At 45.6% G+C, this 19918-nt stretch overlaps 1 protein-coding gene across 3 annotated transcripts in view; it reads left to right on the forward strand.

Moving 5' to 3' along the window:
* The window catches only part of EML1 (echinoderm microtubule associated protein like 1), a 100241-nt gene that overhangs the window by 56324 nt on the left and 23999 nt on the right, over nt 1-19918 (forward strand). For all 3 annotated transcript variants that reach the window (XM_025191212.1, XM_025191211.1, XM_025191213.1), the window contains 6 exons: nt 1005-1100; nt 2114-2248; nt 4300-4399; nt 5869-6023; nt 10312-10437; nt 10718-10849. In XM_025191212.1, coding sequence (XP_025046997.1) covers nt 1005-1100; nt 2114-2248; nt 4300-4399; nt 5869-6023; nt 10312-10437; nt 10718-10849 — 744 coding nt within the window. The remainder of the gene's footprint in view (nt 1-1004; nt 1101-2113; nt 2249-4299; nt 4400-5868; nt 6024-10311; nt 10438-10717; nt 10850-19918) is intronic.

Below are 19918 nucleotides of genomic sequence, written 5' to 3' on the forward strand. Positions count from 1 at the left end.
GGCTGGGCAGCGCCTGCCCCCGCCCCCACCTCAGCCCCACTCCTTCCCTCACTGTGGGGGCCTCAATCGCACCCCCCCATGCCCCTTCCTTCTCCCGCACAGACTTACCAGCTGGATGCTGCTCTCTGTGCTACTGGGCTGCAGCTGCGTGCATACACGTGGCATTTATTGGTGACATAATCAGCCACATCAGCCAAAAAAAAGCCTATTGCCGATCACGTCAATTTTCCTTTTATCAGTGCCAATATGATATGGACTGATTGTACCGGTGCACCTCTACTCTCCTGTTAATTTTGTGTCACCATCCTTTCGAATTTTAGTCCCTCACACAGATAAACAAAAGTGACAAAAGTCAACCAAGATCCACATTCAAAATTGGTGGATTTAGGTCCCTGTTCAGAGTCCTCAGTATCAAATGGAATTCTTCAGCAGTGCACAGACCAATTCCCCCAATCATCAGACAGCATTCTTGAAACTTTGAGGGATAAATCTTGTGCTAGCCAGGCAAAGCACCATGATTTACTTCAGTTAGGTCTATGGGGGACTTATTCATGAGCCACAAGGATGCTCCGACACACTGTAATTACAGCAGAGCAAACTCAATTAATAGTGTCTTCCAGACCATGGTAATTACCGTGTTCCAGCAGCCTCCAGCATCTCATGTATCAGTATCCCTGCACTTAAAAAGTAGCAGCGGGGACTTTTATTCAAAGCTTGTTCGACGAGCTTTAGATAAATCTCCTCCACTGCCATTTTAAGCACAGGCACACTGATACATGAGACGCTTCGGACACTTTAATTAGAGCGGCTCTCAGGGCCACTCGAATTAAAGCGCCCCCCCTTCCCCCCGTGTGTGTAAATAAATACCCTAGGATTTTTAACTAAGGACTTTAACTGGAAGTTAAGTACTGTACAAGTTAATTAGGCAGGACAATTTAATTACTTTTAGAGGTGTATCTAGGCAGTCTTAAGTTGGTTTTTTTTTAATATTTTTTTTCTTTTAGAATGGAGGAAGCACGCTTTGTTCAGTGGATGACTCAAATGACCACGTGCTTTCTGTATGGGACTGGCAGAAGGAAGAAAAACTGGCAGATGTTAAGGTGTTGCAATAAGATATTTTGTGTACTACTAGTTGCTTATATGTAGATCTGAATTTCTTGTCATATTTCTTTTTATACTTTTAATGTTCTGTGCCTTTTAATTCTCAGTAGTGGTTTCAGATTTATAAAAGGCAAAGAATAGAAAACATGTCTAATTTAAATATTTCTTCTTTCTTTTGAAAGTAGTCCAATATCCTTTTCCTTTTTTTGCTGTCAGTCTTGTTAGAGTTCACTAGGAAATTTTAAAAAGCAACTCTAGGGATTTATAAGAGCACATGCAGAAAAGAAATGCTGTAAGCCAGAGGTGCCCAAGCTATGGCCCTCAGAGCTCCCTATGGGTCTGGAAATTTGTCAGTATGGCAAGCAGTGGCAGCATTAATTGTCATTCTGGGAGTGGCATTATTGGCTCTGGGAGTTGCAACAGTTAACACTACCACCACCTGACCTGCTACCAAATTTATAGACCTGGGGGAGCCCCACAGGCTGGATCCAGAGTGTGGAGCCATATCACCTGGCTTGTAGGACTGCTCACGGGGCTGGAAATTTAGTAGTGGGAGGCATGGCAGCTACCACGGCTCTAGGAACCACAGCAATTAATGCTGCTACTGCCAACATCCAGCCCATTGGGCCAGATGGCATTTCCACACTGGCCCATGAACCAGGCCTGTGCCGCTCATCTGACTTGTGGTGCCAAATGAACTGGGTACCACTGCTATAAGCTAATGGTAACTTTTACATACAGCCTTGTCTTGACAACATTCCACAGTTTTAAAGGGAGTATGTTAACTTTTGATCCTGATTTCAAACTTTGTAAGCCTCATCTAAACTTCAAGATTTTCCATTCAAGGGACTTGTTATTTCATAGTCTCTCTTCAGTTAAAGCAAGGGGAAAAAAGTAGTAGGGAATTTCTCTACTACATACTATAACATGATTTGATTAACAAGAAAACACTTTCAAATGAATCATATTGTATATTAGTTTTTGATACATTGTTTCTCTCTTTCTTTCCAAGTGCTCTAATGAGGCTGTATTTGCTGCAGATTTTCATCCTACAGACACAAATATAATTGTTACTTGTGGAAAATCACACCTTTACTTTTGGACATTAGAAGGGAATGCCCTTATTAAAAAGCAAGGATTATTTGAGGTAAAACAACATATGTTCTTAACTTTCTGCTTACAGTATGCTATATCTACAGTAGTCTAGCTAAATTAAGGTTTAAATGAATCAAAATACCATTAGCCTGACGAAGGGTTTTTGAACCCAAAAGCTTGCTTAATAATAATTTTCCAACTATTTGGGTTGGTCTAATAAAAGATATCAGATTCACACAAGGAACCTTGTCTGCCTATGTCCTTAGACCAACACGGTTACAACCTACACGCCTCAAAACACCATGGTATTTACACTTGCCATTTTATCATACTTTATTCTTTATTTTGTATAGCATTTGTATAGCATGATGAAGCTATCCTGGGTGATGTTTCAAATGTAGTTTCCATTTCAGTCCCTACCCTTCTTTTTTCATTTTCTCATAATAATTTTTCAAATTCATTTTGGGTTGAAACTTTCCATATTTGGCCACCTCCCCAAAATAAGTATGTTAGTTTTTAAATGAAAGTTTGAGACACATAACTGTATTCATGCAAATGACTTAGAATTGAGTGAGGTTTTTTTCTTCATTCTGCTCAGATACATTAGTAGGCAACCATTAATCCTTCTGGATCATGGTGTATGCATGAGAGGTCACCAGGGTCTTCGACAAGTATGCCTAGGTAGGAGTATGAACGATTTGGAGGCTGCTCAGACCTTCCATGCTCCCTTTAGACTACTGAGACAGAATCCAAAGGCCAAACCAAGTCCGGACATTTGGTGCCTCGATGGCTGTAGTTATATTCACATACAGGAATCGAACCCAACTCTCCTGAGTGGTAAACACAATTATACCAGTGAACCACAATAGCGGGTATCAGATGTGTACACATACAACTATACAAAAAAGTCCACAGGCATGCTCTCTGTGTAAAGGGGGCAGTGTGCTGAAGAATATTATGTTTAACCTTGTCACTTTCCCTTTTTCATTCCCTTTTTACCTTGTACCTTAGATTAATTATCCTGAAACATAGAATACTAGACAATTATGTCGTTCTAGGATTTTTCATAAACTTAGCTGACACATCTCTTGCTCCTGCACAGATCAACCATCAAGTCCACAGGACAGTCTTTAACTCAAATTTGTAACTTCCCTCCCAAGCACTGATTGACTGAGATGATGAATATGTATGAGACCTGCAACACTGTTCACTGTAAATGAAGATTGCTTATATAGCTTCAAAAATGGCTACTGAGCACTAGTAGTAACTGCTGTTGCTAATTTTGGGTGCTTCTGGCTTCTAGCTGAGTGTCTTCCAAAGTGCAGAAACAGAGTATTTTAAAAAAACAACCATAAAAAAACAGTGTCCCCTTCTAACTGTTTGTCTCCATTTCTTTGGGCCAACACAAATACAGTATGTACCAGTTGGCTTCTGTTTTTTAAATTCTAACTCCTTAAGCAAGCCAGTGATGAATACTTTAAAGCTGGCAGTATTTCATATGTCTTAATCTCACTCTATTTTTATTGAATTGTATTTTGATTCTCTATGTTTTTATTAAAATTCCTACGCATAATAACAGTAGAACAATGGAAAAATCTACCCAGAGAAGTTGTGGAATCTCTCGGTGGAGGTTTTCCAAGAAGAGTCTGGATAGACATCTGTCTGGGATGGCTTAGGAACAGGAAATCATGTATCTACACACAGAGTTGGATTATTAGATGACCCTGGTGATCCCTTCCAATCCTATGATTCTAATTTCAAACTCATTTTTGAAGATGGCCTCAGTTTGGAACAGCAGTATAAAGTGTAGGTTTATCTTTGACATAAATGTCCTCAAAGCACCTCAGCTTCACAGAACTTTCACTCTGTTCTTCAACAAATTCTCAAGCTTTGCTGACAACTTAATTTCTACAAATCTATAACGGCTTCTGGGGGTGGGTTTCTATGAGGATGGGAAAAGGAAATAATTACTATAATAAGAATACTAGAACTGTATATGTGTAAATTTAATCTGTGATCTACAACTAAAACAAATCTAATATCTATAACTAAAATGAATGAACTGTGTGTTGCTGAGAATATACTAATTTTCATACCACACAGAAACAAGAGAAGCCAAAATTTGTCTTGTGTGTGACCTTTTCTGAAAATGGTGATACAATTACAGGAGACTCAAGTGGAAACATTTTAGTTTGGGGAAAAGGTAAGATAAAACAGATTATAAACATGGTTTTACATACTACATTGAAACAAGAAAACTTTATTCTAGGAAATGCTTTGAATTTTTATATAAGAGCATTCACATTTTAGCAAGAATAAACTTGACTTCTCTGGGTTCTTCTACCAAAGCCTAAACAATAATAGACTGTCCTCATTTGTTTCAGTTCTCTGGTTTTACCACCTGTAAAATTGACTGTACAACATAAAATGCAATTTGCTATAGAAGTTCAAATTTTAAATACCTGTAGCAAGATTAGAATAAAACAAGATTTGGATAAAAACAAACGTCTATGTGGTCTCTTATGGATATTACTGAAAGGTAGAAGTGACAGACAATGTTTTTCTCTTTAATCAAAATAACTGAAAGAAAGTAATGCAATTTCTCTAAAGTTAAAAGCAATGTGGTAAGAAAGACAAACAAACAAGGCAAGTCTCTTATGATGACCCCTGGCTTTTTTTTTTTTTAAGTGTGGCTTAAAAATAATGTTAGCTATGCTTTGTTGGTAAGAGTATATTTGAATAACAGAACCATTAATATATTCTCCCTGTATTTCACAATCCATAATGATTCCCTATGATAAGTAAGCTAACAGTTGGTTCTGTGTATAGAGGTTTATGGACCAGATCCATAAAGATTTTTAAGTACCTAGCTGTCACTGGTTTCAATGGGAGTTAGCCACTTAAAATAGGACTTAGGGCACAGACAGAAGTGACAATTTCACCTAATCTGGTCACAGAAAGTGGTCTATAGCTATGACCAAACATGAGTGCATGGCTTCAGAGTGCATGACACAGCTTCAAAAATGGCCAGTTGAGTAAAATTCTGAACCCTTGTTGTATTGAGGGGTCAGGGAAAACATTTCAAAACATAGCGTCTTCTGTAACTTCTGTCTCCACTGCCTCCCAGCCTCAAGCTGTTTTCAAAATGGGAGGAGGGAAAGGGAGCAGAGGGAGTTTGGTCTGGGGTTTTTTTAGCCCCTGCTGGAGGGTGGGGTAGGTGTATTGGAGCACCGCCCCCACCCAAGGTGGGGGGCCTCCAATTCACCCACCCAACCCTCCAACACCAGCAGGGGAATCCCCTAGAATGAGCTCCCTCTGCTCCCTTTCCCCCCTCCAATTCTGAAAACAGGGACAGGCTGGGAGAGAGGAGGAGCCATTGCTTGGAAACTGGCTGCAGGCTCCCAGCCAGCAGCTAGATTCCCACTCCCCCACTTAGACCCAGTAGCAAACTTCTGTTTGGTTCAGGGGATTGTTGTAACTCCAAACGCTTCCTGTAAAGCATTTTCAGTTACAGTGGGGAGCTGCACTTCTGTCTGCACCCTTACCTTTGTAGGTCTTGGCCTTATTGTACAAGGATAAATTGTACGTTTGGCTCTCCATATAAACTTGCAGTGAAATGAGTAAAAAAAGATTCAATCAAATAAATATATCATATTTTCTTCATGTACCTAGGTACCAATAGAATAAGCCACGCAGTCCAAGGAGCCCATGAGGGTGGTATTTTTGCACTTTGTATGTTGCGAGACGGCACGCTGGTATCAGGAGGCGGAAAGGACAGAAAACTAATATCTTGGAATGGAAATTATCAAAAACTTCACAAAACTGAGGTGATAGCACTTATATTTAAAGATAGCTTCCTGTTCTAAAAGGCAATCTAAAAAGTGACTTGTTAACCATGTTTTCTTAATTAATGCTCTATTTACAAACCAACATTCTGTGATAATCAGTAGCGATGTGTAGGGGGTACACAGGGGTGCCCCCTGCATGGGGCCCCCCCCTGAGAGTGCTGGGGCACCCCCTGCCCAGCCACACTCCCCACTTAGGTGATGGGCAGGGGGGGCAGGCAAGAGCACCAGTGCCCCCACTGTGAGCGCCGACCAGGGAGTGTGTGCCGGATGTAGTGCTGCAGTCCAGCCACTTCCCGGTTGGCGTGATTGGCTGTGTGCCCGCCACACCCCCCCCCTGATTGCTGGGGGGGCACATGCCTCCCCGACTAAGGTGGCCCATGGTGATAATGCCAACCAGACAAGAAGTTAAATGGAAATGATTTGGTCACTAAAATTATACATTAGCTTATTTGTCAAAGATTTGTTTTCAGTTAAGTCCTATATTAATTAATTGGTAGCAAAGCTCCTAATGAAAATGTTTATATTAATTTTGTCTTTCTTCTTAATAGTGTTAGGCATGTAAATGCTTGACTAGTATATGCAAATCTGCTTTCATACACTTTTATTATCATTCAAAATGATTATATTTTACCACTAAAGTCAGAGGTGATATTTTTTTAGTTCATGGGTTTCTTTTCATTTATTACATCAGAATTTGAAAATTTAAATATTATGTAGAAATAGTCACCAGTAAGGAATGTAGCTGTCTGTTAAAATGGAAAAGCTTAACTTTTTTTAGCACTAGGCCAGCTATTCTCAGTCAGCATGCAATGAGATCTTTTCAAAGGTGTCATGGGGTGCCCGATAATGTTAGCATTGCTACGTGTGCAAACATGATTCACAAGCTAAGCCCAGCGATTTCAAATAGTAATCCATAGGGTTAAAAACATTCTGACTTGTCTTTCTGACTTCTTTGCAACAGAAGAACTGTTCTATTATTTTTCTGTAGTTAAAAAAACAAGTAAAAACTAATAACTGCTATATTCCTCAAGTCTAACAAAGAGTGCCTTGAGTAACAAGGTTGAGAACCACTGCATCAGGCACTCTGGATATCTTTCCAGAAGGTGCCACTGGGTATGTCTACATGAGATGCTTTATCTCCTTAGTGATAAGCTATGGCACTGTACTCATCGTTACTACAGTGTAGCGTCAGTGGGCATGAGCCGTGATGCCAATGCTACTGCACAGTAGCTTGTTGCTACTGCACAGTAGCATCGGAAATGATCTGTGCGGCACTGGGACTTTGCAGTCTGGTGCACATGTAGATGCACCCACTGAAAAGCACACCCTGCCTGTATGCCAAATATGGAAATGAGGTAGTGAGAGCAGCCCCATTACCATGTTTAAAGAAATAACTGGCAGAAGGAATTCCACCATCCAGGATAATGCTGTAATCACTGGGTTACAGAGTAAAACTCCCTCCTGCTTGCCCTCTTGATTCTTCAACTCTTTGTACTCATTGGCTGCATCCAGACGGGTGTGGCCATGTAATATGTGGTACCACAGACACATCTGTGGTGCCTCATACTGCATATTCAGTTGTTCTCCACGCTGCAATGGAGCAGTACTCAGAGTTTTTTTGACTCCCGTATATCCAGGGGTCAAAAACCCTGCAGAAAAAAAAGCAGAGTGGTGCACATGGCGGCAGAGTGGTGCACATGGCGGCAGCGTGCACCACCCAAAGCTGGGGCCTGGCCAGCTGGAGCCACACTCGACTGCTAGCCAGGCTCAATGTGGCAGGATCACTGCTGCAGCAGCCCTGGGAGACTCCCAGAAACCCAGGTAAGGCTGCTGAGGCCAGCTCAGTGCTAGCCCCAGCCACTTCTACCCTACCTGGGGTAACTTGCAACACACCACAGTGTGCATGGCATAGGCATTCCTCAGGGACAAATAGTGGCAGCACCAGGTATCCTGCCGCTACCTGTCCCTGGGGAACAAACATTTGCACTCATCTGGACGCAGCCATTGAGTCATTAATGGCTAAGTGTCTAGTTGGGGGGAGGTATTAAGTCAGATTCCCCAGGGGTCTGTCCTAGGTCTGATATTCTTCATTGATGATTTGGATGATGGGATCAAATACAAGCTTAGCAAATTTGCAGAGGATATACAATATAATTGGGTGGAATTGAAGGTACTGTGGAGGATAGGGCTAGGATCCAGAATGCCTGGATAGACTAGACCAGGGGTTCCCAATGTTTATGTGCCCAAGAGCATTTTCACATTTAAAAGAAAAAGCAGCAGGCGCCAATATGAATATTAAAGTTTAGAATTTAGATCAATCTGATCATCTCATCCATTACTTAAAATTGCATTAGATCTGCAACTTCAAAATTCAGCTTCCCTTTTCTTACAAAAATATTTAAGTAAAAAATATTTGTTGGAATACAGTACTATGTCTAATTTTGGGCTGCACTCTTCAAGAAGGATTTGGAAAGTTTAGAAAGAGTCTGGTGCAGAGTGACAAAAATGATTAGAGGTCTGGGAAGCAAGCTTTATAAGGAGACGCTGACAAAAACTAGAGTTTTTTAGTTTGGAGAAGAGAAGCAGACAGGGAGAGATGTTAATAGCAGTCTTCATATACCTCAGAGAGCATAGAAATGTGGTTTTCTCTGTGGCCCTACACAACAGGAATAGGAGTGGGGGCTGGGAAGGCATGGGGGCTGAGGTACACAGTTGACAGCCCAGAGGTTGTAAGTTCACAACCACTCACAGCAGAACCACTCACAGCACAGCCCTGTCAGATTCCAGTGAATCTGCGAATTCTGCTAAGTCAAGCATTGAAACAGGATATCTAGAGAACTTGTGGTATCTCCTTCCCTGGAAATTTTCAAGAGCAGCTTGTACAGACATTATTGGCTGTGATAATATGGCCAGAGATGTGCCTGCCTTGAACAGGGGGCTGGACTAGATCAGGGGTCAGCCAACCCCCAACATGTGTGCCAGAGCATGGCACAGTAAAGCATTTTATTTGGCACGTGTGCCTCAGGGCAGATGGTGGGGAAGGAGCCAGGGCTGTTACCACAACAAGGATGGGGTATTTCTCAGCTCACCCACCGTCTGCCCAGAAGTGTGCAGTTAGCTGGGCTGTGGCTCTGCAGACCTTGGTACAGCAGCTTGTAGCCTCCCCACCACCTGCTGCAAGCAGCCTGGGCTCTGCAGTGGGTGACAGGGGCCTGCCCAGAGCCTGGGCTGGCTGTGGCAGATGGTAAGCTGCTGCACCGAGGTCTGTGGAGATGTGGCCTGGCTTATGGTTGGTGGCAGGGGCATCTGTGCCTCCAGGCAGATGGTGAGAAAGGGGCTGCAGCTGTGCTGCCACAACAAGAATCAGGCCTTTTGCAGCTCCCCCTGGCACACAACATCTTACAAGTTGAGGTTGGTGCTTTTGGCACTCGAGCCAAAAACGTTGCCAACTCCTGGACTAGATGAACTTGAGAGGTGCCTTTGCCTTCCAGCCCTGCTTTCCTATGATCCCACTCTTGGCTGGACAGTGGGTCAGGTTTAACAGGAAAGGGGAGGAAACCCTCAGCCAGCCTGTCTCCTAATTTGGCGGTTAGAGGACCCTTCAGGGACTCAGTCCCCTCGGAATAAGATTGACCTAAAACGAATCTCTACTTGGGTGGGAACCCAACCTCCACCATAAGCTCTGTGTGTGGTTTGCATTATGCTACTTTTGTGCTTTCAGCATTGGTCATTAGACATACTATGACCCCACCTGAAGACTTGGGAGTGAAGTGCACAGGCTAGTCCAGACTGCTTCTTAGCATGTGCAGTAGTCCAAGTCTAAGCAACGAGGGATCTTTAGATGAAAATGGAGATGCTTTATGAGTCAAAACACCTATGCAGCTGTTAAAATCACTACAGAAATCATAACCTTTCAGTACCTGATTTACATAGTTTTAACTAAGCAACGTTAATGTCTCAACAATATAATTTTTTTTGGCAGTGTTATAAAGACAAACTTTCAGCTGATAATAAATTGTCATAGTTCTATTGAAGGTAGTGGAACTCTGATTGTTTATACCAATTGAGGACTTGCTCTCTAGTATTTTGCTTATTTTATATAAAAATGATATAGCCATGGATTTGACCTCATCCAAGGCTGTGCTGCTTCTATAAAAATTAATTTGTTAGGCCACATATCTGCAACTTTTTTTTTTTTTTTACAAAAAACTGTTAAGAAGTAATTTTGTACAAGTCTAACAAGTCCATTTTTCTATTATAAATACAGATTCCAGAGCAATTTGGTCCAATCAGAACTGTAACAGAAGGAAAAGGTGATGTTGTTTTGATAGGCACTACTAGAAACTTTGTTCTACAAGGCACTCTATCAGGGGACTTTTTTCCAATTACCCAGGTAAGCTGTAGCCTTGCAGGTTAATAGACTTTGCAAATATTTAAAAATGTGCAAGAACAATAAAAGCAGTTGTTTAGTTTTATAAAAATACAACACTGTTTAATTTTTCAGTGCAGTTAGCAATTACAGAATTTGATAATTATGCCTATATCCAAAATAAAGAAAATGTTGACAATTTTAATATATAACCTAATTTTGACCACATTCATTGGTATTCATTCTGGATTTAATATTGATGTGACTGTACATTTTCTGAAAAAAAAAATTTCTGTTTGTACAGGGACACACTGATGAGTTGTGGGGACTAGCCATCCATTCTGCTAAACCTCAGTTCTTTACTTGTGGTCATGACAAACATATTACACTCTGGGATGCCACCACTCATTGTCCTATCTGGAACAAAATTATAGAGGTATGTTCTAGTAAACCAAATTTTTATTTACAGAATAAAGTTTCTGACTAAATTGGGTGATATAAAAGTACTAGCTAATTGCCTGTCAAGAATAACGGCGGGGAGGAGGGGTGCCGCCACCCACCACCCTGCACAACCGCCGCCTCCCAGGAGCAGGGGCAGGGGAGAAGCTTGCCTCTCCGTCCCCCTCTGCCAGCACCCCATGCCGCTGCTGTCTCCAGCTGCCTCACCCCCACCTACCCGCTGGCCCTTCTCCTTGGAGGCAGTGGAACACTGCCATGATGGCAGGAAGGGAGCAGGGGGTCAAGGCCAGTGGTCACCTTTGCTGAGCAGGGCTGGGGCGGGGTGGGGGATGAAGCCAGTACCACCGGCCTTGCCCCCCCTGCTCCATCCCCACTGTCATGGCAGCTCTCCGCACTCTGATTGGCTGTTTCACTAACCAGTCAGAGTGCTCCAAGAGTGTTACGGACAGACAGATGGACTAAGCCCTTTATTATATAAGAATTTTTTTAATGTATTATGGGAGGAAAAGAATTATAGTATGAGACAATAGTATACTATCCTATAAGAATTTATATTATGGTGGATGATAATTTCACAAAACTGAAATTAGCATATATTAGGCAGTTAAAAGTAATCTGATCACTAACCTAAGCAAGTTAAGCAGATGGAAACATTCATAGCTGATAGATGACACAGCCTTCATAGAAAATAAATAATATTAAATAAATACATTTATTTTACAACCTCCTTCTTTGTTTTATTTTTAAAAGTGAGGTTCTAATATTGCTTAACTTTATTTTAACCATAAGCCTTAAATGAGCTCAGTCATAGCGTTTGCTATGTATTCAACCTAGTTGGTCTTCAATTCCTCTTTTCCCATCTGATATGGAACATTTGTCTATAGCTAATGAAGATATGTAAGGTTAATGTGTGAACATTTCACACATACTTTAGTTAAACCACCAAATGATTCATTTGGGAGCGCATATAATTTATGATTATAAATTTTCATTTTGGTTATTTGTACGCAGAAATAAAAACTTGTTTCCCAAAACTTACTGGAATAGTTGGAGGACTTTTCAGATGTCTAGATCAGTGAGGACCAACCTTTTTTGCGGGCATGCAACAAATTAGCCCCACACCTTCACTGAGTACTCTGATCCCCTTCCTCTGCCCATTCTGCTGCTCTGCTTTCTGCTCTGAGCTCCCTGACAGTTCTCTTGCTCTGCTTTCTACTTCCTACCCTGTGCTCCCTGCCTAAACTTGTACTTCCTTCCCTATCTGCTGCTGTACTGCTTGTCCCCTGTCTGATCTATCTCATCCCACACACAGAGGCTGCCCATGCCATTTGTGGCACTTAAAATACTTTTGGTGCCATCTGTATGAAATAAGCTAAAGATTCTCCTCCTTAACTATGAGACAACCACCATCACATCTTTCCAGCAGTCTGTATTTATAAATCTCATTTTACTGTAAACAGTGAGCATTTTTTTTCATGTTGAGCTATGTCATGTCTGTGCTGGGCCATGCACTACACTTTTCACTTTCTTCTTTCTGTTGAAAATAAAAGTTCCATAGCTACCTAAGGTCTGAAGCTCAAACCAGACTGCTAACAAGGCACTTGAACCTCCACCTCAAATTTTACAAGTGGGACTTTTGAAGTAAAAATCTCCTCTTCTCCCTGAATCTCAACTTCCATGCATTTCCTTCAGCCAACTGGTCCATGTATTTACTTTAGATTTGTAGCTTTGTTTCTTTAATTATTATGAATGTCTGAATTGTGCACTGCATCAGCCAGTCTTCAGTTATAATTATCTATCCCTTTTCCTGATGTACTTTCCAGTTCCTAATGAAATACACTGACAGTATGTAAAAAACCAGTTCAGGTAATCTGTCACTCCCAGACTTCAAGAGTTAGCAGATGTGCAAATCCTGTAGTCCATCACTTTGCGCTGTAGCTATCACTTACATGGCAACAAAAAAATGGGCAGCTTGTACTGGATGTTTATTTGCATTGAGAGAAGATCTGTCAAGAACTGAGTCAACTGCTTTGCTTCAGAGTCTGTCTGGCTAGTTTGGGTAGTTCTAGAACAGGGACGGGCAATTATTTCGGGCCAAGGGTGCAGGCTGGCAGGGGTCTGTGGAGCTGGGCTGGGCTGCACCAGCAGAGAGAGGTGGGTGCTGGCCTGACTCCATAGAGCCCCTGCCAGACAGGACCCCTGTGCTCCTGCTGCCTACTCTGGGCCCCGCCGGTGCTGGCCCCGGGACACCAGTGTGGGCCCCATGCACCTGTTCACTCCCAGTGCCCCCCAGCCCCACAGTACAGGCCAGGGGCAGCATGCAGCCCCAACCCCGCACTCACCGGCAGGGAACGAGCTGGTGCTGAGTACAGGGAAAAGCACCCCACCCCCCCCCCTTGCCGTTCTGGACAGTGTTTGCCACTGCCACCTCTGTGCTGCCCAGCACGCGAGCTCCAGGCAAGCAGCAGCAGCCAACACTGTCTGGTGCAGCAACTGGGGGGGGGCTGCAGCAGCTGCCGCCATGGCACAGCCCCGACAGGCAAGCCCGGAGCTGGCAGGGGGCCCATACTGGCAGCAGGGCTGGGTTACAAGCTGGTGCTGAGTGCGGGTAAAAGCGGCCCCTCGCCTGCCCTGTGCCCGACGTCCCGTGCTGCAGCCACTCGCAGCCTGGGTGGGTTTTTGCCCAACCTGCACTGGAGTGGGGACAGGTGGATTGGAGCTCCACTTCTGTCTCCAGTCCACTTGCCTCCACTCCAATGGAGGCTGGGCAGACACCAGCCTGAGCTCCCTCCCTTGCTTTCTCCCCCACTCCCATCCTGAGATAGCACTTGGGGTGGGGTGAGGTGGGACGAGGCTGCAGCAGCCCATCCACTGGAGCAAATAGAAGTTAACGTAGGCGCTTTGGAGTGCCTTCATTTGAGCCTTCATGCAATGAGGGTTAATTTGTTGCACAATTGGAGCGCTCTGCAGCCATGCTCTTCTGTTAGGGCACGACTGTAGAGCATTTTGAAGGGGCCTGTTGTACAACATATGTAATTTCCGTGTGCACCTACAGTTCTGTTTTCAGATCTGACAGTGGACTATCTGTAAATCCAGTGTGGAGGAACTTGTTTTCCTTCCTTGTTTCTCAGCTTGTCTGTTTCTCTCTTGTCCTGCAGTCTGGTGTCTAAAGACTAGCAGAAGGCAATGTAGTTTTACATCTCTGTAGACTAACTACATCAGAGATGTATAGCATAAGCATTGGTAAGTAGAGGGCTTGCTTCATCAGCTGCTGTGAAGGAACTGCAGGAAGCAAAGCTACTAAATAGAAAGCAGTGACTAGAATACAGGAGGAGGGAGGACAGTACTGAGAGAGGCAAGGTGGGCAGAAGAGAGAAAAACAAAGCAGTTAATTAACTGAGGGACATGGGCCTTATAAAAACTCATCCAGGTAATGGCATCAGAATCCATAATCTCAGTTTAGACTATACTTAACACAGCCCACAAGCTACTCGGCTAGTAGCAATCTGTAATCAAATCTGAAGATGACATGTTACTTACAGTATGGACCTCCCATCAGTGGAGCAGGAAATATGCTGCACAAGGACTTCAGAACTTGCTGAATATGCTGCTAAAGAACTTCATCCCCTCAGGATGACAGCTGCCCTGCAGGGCCTGGACTGCTTTCAACCCTCTAAGAATGGGTGTTGGACGGTTTAAGGCAAAGATGCACTCTTAAGGCCTCTCCAGCAATGCTGGCTGCAGCTGTGGTGCTCAAGCTCAGATGGCTAACCAAATCATGTTCATAGGTTCATAGATGTAGGGTCAGAAGGGACCTGAGCAGATCATCCAGTCTGACCCCCTGCCCTGGGCAGGAATGAATACCGGGCTTATATGACTCCTGGTAAGTTTAAGCTCAAATGACCCCCAACTAGGTAGTTACCAAGCCTCCTCTTAAAGACCCCCAAGGTAGGAGCCAGCACCACTTCCCTTGGAAGCTGGTTCCAGATCCTGGCCGCCCTGACTGTGAAGTAGTGCCTCCTGATGTCTAGCCTGAACCTACTCTCAATCAACTTGTGGCTGTTATTCCTTGTTACATGAGGAGGCGCTTGGGGGAACAGAGTCTCACCCATACCCCTCTGGTCCCCCTTGGTAAGTTTATAGATGGCCACCAAATCCCGCCTCAGCCTTCTCTTGTGAAGGCTGAACAGGTTCAGGTCCCATAGCCTCTCCTCATAGGGCCTGCCCTGCTGCCCCCTGACCATGCGAGTGGTCCTCCTCTGGACCCTTTTGATGCTGGCCACATCCCTCCTGAAGTGCGGCGCCCAGAACTGGATGTATTGCTCCAACTGTGACCTGACCAGTGTCACACAGAGGGGGAGGATCACCTCCTTGAACCGGCTCATGATGCATCTATGGATGCAGGACAAGGTGTGGTTAGCCTTGCTGACTGCATCCTCACATTGGCAGCCCCTGTTCATTTTAGAATCAATGATGACTCCAAGATCTCTTTCTGCCACTGCTTTTGAGAAGGGAGTCCCCCAGCCTATAGGCATGCTGCTGGTTCTTTCTGCCCAAGTGCAGCACCCTGCACTTGTCAGTATTGAATCCCATCCTATTCACATTCTCCCACCCCTGTAACCTGTCCAGGTCCTGCTGTATCCTGTCCCTCCCTTCTAGCATGCCCACCTCACCCCAAATCTTGGTGTCGTCAGTGAATTTGAACAGGGTGCTTTTTACCCCCTCGTCCAAGTCGCTAATAAAGAAATTGAACAGTGTGGGCCTGAGAACCGAGCCCTGGGGGACTCCACTGCCCACCTCCCTCCAGGTTGAATATGACCTATCCACCACCACTCTGGGTGTGGCCTGCTAGCCAATTTGTGACCCATCCGACATCAATGCCACAGTTGCCTAGCTTTTTAATGAGAATGGGGTGGGAGACAATAAAGGCCTTCCTGAAGTTCAGAAAGACTACATCCACCATTGATTTTGTGACCTGATCGTAGAAGCCTATCAGGTTGGTCTGACAGGACCTGCCCTTAATGAACCCGTGCAGGTTGCCCTTGAACATCCTCCCTGCTGCTGGTCCCTCACAAATATGCTCCTGGATAATTTTCTCAAAGTGCTTCCCCAGGACTGAAGTAAGACTAACGGGCCTATAGTTGCCTGGGTCCTCCCTTATAGAAAAATGGGACCACATTGGCCTTCTTCCAGTCTTCTAGCACCTGGCCAGAGCACCACAAGTGCTTGTAAAACCGTGCCAGTTGCCCCGCAATGACCCCTGCCAATTCCCTCAGCACCCTAGGGTGGAGAGCATCTGGACCTGCTGATTTGAACACGTCCAGCCCCTCCAGAAGTTCCCTAACTCAGTCCTCCCTGACCTTAGCCTTGGCTGAGTCACTGCTGAGTCCGTCCTGAATCCCAGTGGGGGAGAAGTCCCGGTCCCTGCTCAGAAAAATGGAAGCCAGGAATTTGTTAAAAAGGTCTGCTTTTTCATCTGGTTCAGCCACCAGATTGCCAAGCGTATCCTGTAGGGGCAACCCACGTTGCCTGGTACCTTCTTTTTACTCCCAATGTATTTAAAAAAGGACTTTTTGTTGTCCTTGATCCTTGTTGCTAGCCCTAGTTCCATCTCTCTGTTATAGCCTTTCTAACAGCCTCCCTACAGACTCATGCTATGGAGGTATAATCCCCTTTGGTAATAGCCCCCTCCACCCCCTTCCACTGGATATATGCCTCCTTTTTGCCTTTCAGACATTCCTGAGTGCCTTTGGTGAGCTGAGGGGGCTTTTGAGCACTCTTGCCCCCTTTGACTCGCGTTGGGACTGTCACCCGTTGGGCTCGGAGGATCATCTCCTTAAGGAACAACCACTCATCTTTGGACACCTAGTTCCCCTACTCTCCGGGACCGCAGTGCCTCTCCTACCAATCTCCTCAACTCGTTGAAGTCGGCCGTCCTGAAGTCAAGGGCTACTGCCTTGCTGCAGGCCCTTGACACCCTGCACTGGATGGTGAATTCCAGTAGGTGATGATCACTATCACCCAGGTGGTCAAGAATCTGGAGTCCCCTCACCAGGTCGTCACGTGTGGCCAGAACCAGGTCCAGCAGGGCATTCCCCCTGGTGCAACTGTGCACCTCCTGAGTTAGGTGGAGTTCTTGTATCTCAGCGAGGAACCTACGTGAGTGGTCAGACCTGACTGACTGCACCTCTCAGCAAATGTCCGGGTAGTTTAGATCACCCGTGACAACCACATCCCTTGACTTAACTGCCTCCCTGAGCTGACCTGAGAATTCCCAGTCCAGCTTTTCTCCCTGGTTGGGTGGTCTGTAGTAGACCCCCACCGTTAAGTCCCTTTTCCTGCAACCTCTTTGTATTCTGACCCATAGCACTTCAGCCTGCCCCTCCTCTGACACCATCCTGTTAGTTGAGGATGTGTATTGCTCTTTGACGTAGAGCACCACACCTCCGCCTTTACTCCCCATTCTGTCCTGCCTGTATAGCCTATAGCCCCTAATGTCTACCGCCCAAGCATGGGTTGAATTCCACCAGGTTTCAGCGAGCCCTGCTATGTCTGGGTTTGTACTAGCTATCTGGAGAGCGAGTTCCTCCTGCTTATTCCCCATACTTTGAGCATTAGTGTAAAGGCATTTCAGCCTCCTATCGGTGCATGCACCCCCCCCCCCCCGATTCCTAGGACTATCCGGACCCTTATCACTTACCTGGGTACTTGTGCTCATCACCTCTCTTGGCTGAGAGGTGTCCTCGTGTCCTCCTGTGGACCCATCCCCTGGCGAAGCTAGTTTAAAGCATGCCGTACGAGATCAGTCAACCTGGAAAAGAAGACACGCTTGCCTTTAGGGGAGAGGTGAAGCCCATCCCACCCAAGCATGCCCCCTGCGCGAAAATGCAGGTAGTTGTCCAGGAACCCGAGACCTCCCTGGTGGCACCAACTCCGAAGCTGCCAGTTGACCTCATTGATGCAGGCCTTGTGACGCCGTCCGCATCTACTTACCAGGAGAATAGAGAATACCATCTGTGCCCCCGTCTCCTAGAGCTTGGCCCCCGAGGCCTTGTAGTACTTCATGATGCTGTCTGGGTTGCCCCTGGCCACATCATTTGTTCCCACGTGGAGTAGGACCATGGGGTACTGGTCTGAAAGTCGAATGAAGGCTGGGATCCTCTCTGTGACATCCTGAATCCGAGCCTCAGGCAGGTAGCAGACCTCCCATGCCATGGGGTCGGGTCGGCAGATGGGACCCTCCGTTCCCCTCATGATGGAATCTCCGGCGACAAGGACTCGGCGTTTCTTCCTCCTGGTGCTCCCTCTCTGTGCCGTCTGTGTCGTGCATGGAGTGGCACCATCCCCCCCCTGGAGAAATCCTCTTTGTCCTTCTCCAAGGGTGCCAGGGCCTCGTATCTGTTCCTGAGTTGTACCTGGGAAGCCTCCGCCATGCTAGCTTGAGCAGCCCTGGTTCTGGTGGGCTCCTTCTGCCACTCCTCTGTTGTGCGTCTCTCCTGGGGGGGTCTGTACACAGGACAACTGGTCCTGCAGTGAACAGAAATAGGTGTCAATCTCGTCCTTTGCCCCCCAGACAGGACGGCAGGAGACCGCTGACCCCATCATAAGCTCCGTCTGTGTAGAGGCCTCAGAGGAGCTCAGGTTAGGTGGTGCCACCAGGGCAGGACCCCTAAGCAGCCGCGCTCTGTGTCCTTACCATGTCTGTGGAGCTGTGCATCTTCCTCTGTCTCTTGCTGGAGGCTGCTTCCAGTTACTGCTGTGTGCCCGCCTTGTGCAAACACTGGCGCACCCTCTCAGAGCGTGCCTGTTTGCGCGCTCTGTTCACGTGCGCTGCCTGTGCGCAGCTCAGGAGTGCAGCTTCCTGCCAGCTCAGATAAGAGGGATCCGGGGGGCTTCCCCTCTGGATCCTCTACAACTGTGCCAGCTCCCTTCTGCCCCCGCACTTACCTGGATCAGCTGCTGTCACTGCCGCCACCACCACCTCTGCTGCCGATGAGCTGGGATGGGGAGGCACACATGTGCTGGCTGCACACATGTGCCCACTCTGCTCCCGAGCCCCGACTACCGTGGGCAAGGGCAAACCACAGCTTTTAAAGGGTATGTATGAATGCCCTTATGGCCCTCCTTTGGGTGTCCCAAGTTCTTATTGACATTGAACCTTTTACCTGTTGCTGGCTTTCTGGGCCTCATGCTTCCAACATATAAGTGTGGTGACACTCACTTCATCATCATCATCAACACAGTCCTGTCTGTAAATGATTTCTTGTTCTGCATTTTCTGTTAATTACCCAGAGCAAGGATTCCTGCAATTACAATACAATCCTAAAACTGTAACCACTCAAATTAACAGAGCCAAACTCAAGACCCCATTCTGACCTAAATAAATCATATTATTATTAGATTTATATGCCACCCTTCCCAACAAAGCCTCAGGGCAGTTTGCAGAAGAGCAATATAACTTCTAAAACAGGTGAACAGGAGAGCAAACCAGGAGAAATAAAATAACTTATAAAAGCCAACAGGACATTAAAATGTGATTAGTTTCTTGCATGCAGTCCTTCCACCAAATAAGGCTGCAGTTTGTTTGTGGGAAGGAAGAATGAAAAATTTTTCCAGGGTTATGGCCACAGGGAGCAGGGACAGAGCCTATTTGCAGCTCAGGCACACCCCTTTTACCCATCTCCCCTGCCTCCACCTCCTGTCCCCTTTTCTGTTCAGGCAAAAGCTAGTTTTAAACCTTTCACAACTGAGTTGGCTGCTTTTGCCTGAGCAAAGGGCGGAGGGGCAGAGGGGAGGGGTGTGAATAAGCTGAAGATTAGGCTATATTTCTTCTCCAATTCAGCTTTTGAAAGGGTTAAAACTATACCTGCTACTGAAGACTGGATTACACCCCTCCTTCCATGCAGCTGCTGGAGGTGGGGCAGAGAAGAAAAATAAGCACTAACCATCTTACAGTGTCTCCATAATTCTATTGGGGGTAGAAAATCAGCCCCGCTTTTTAAGACATGCACTACAATTTTGAAGGACTCATTTTTTTTAGGGAAAG

This window comes from Alligator sinensis, unplaced genomic scaffold, assembly GCF_000455745.1.
Source record: "Alligator sinensis unplaced genomic scaffold, ASM45574v1 scaffold1385_1, whole genome shotgun sequence".
Taxonomy (NCBI): Eukaryota; Metazoa; Chordata; order Crocodylia; family Alligatoridae; genus Alligator; species Alligator sinensis.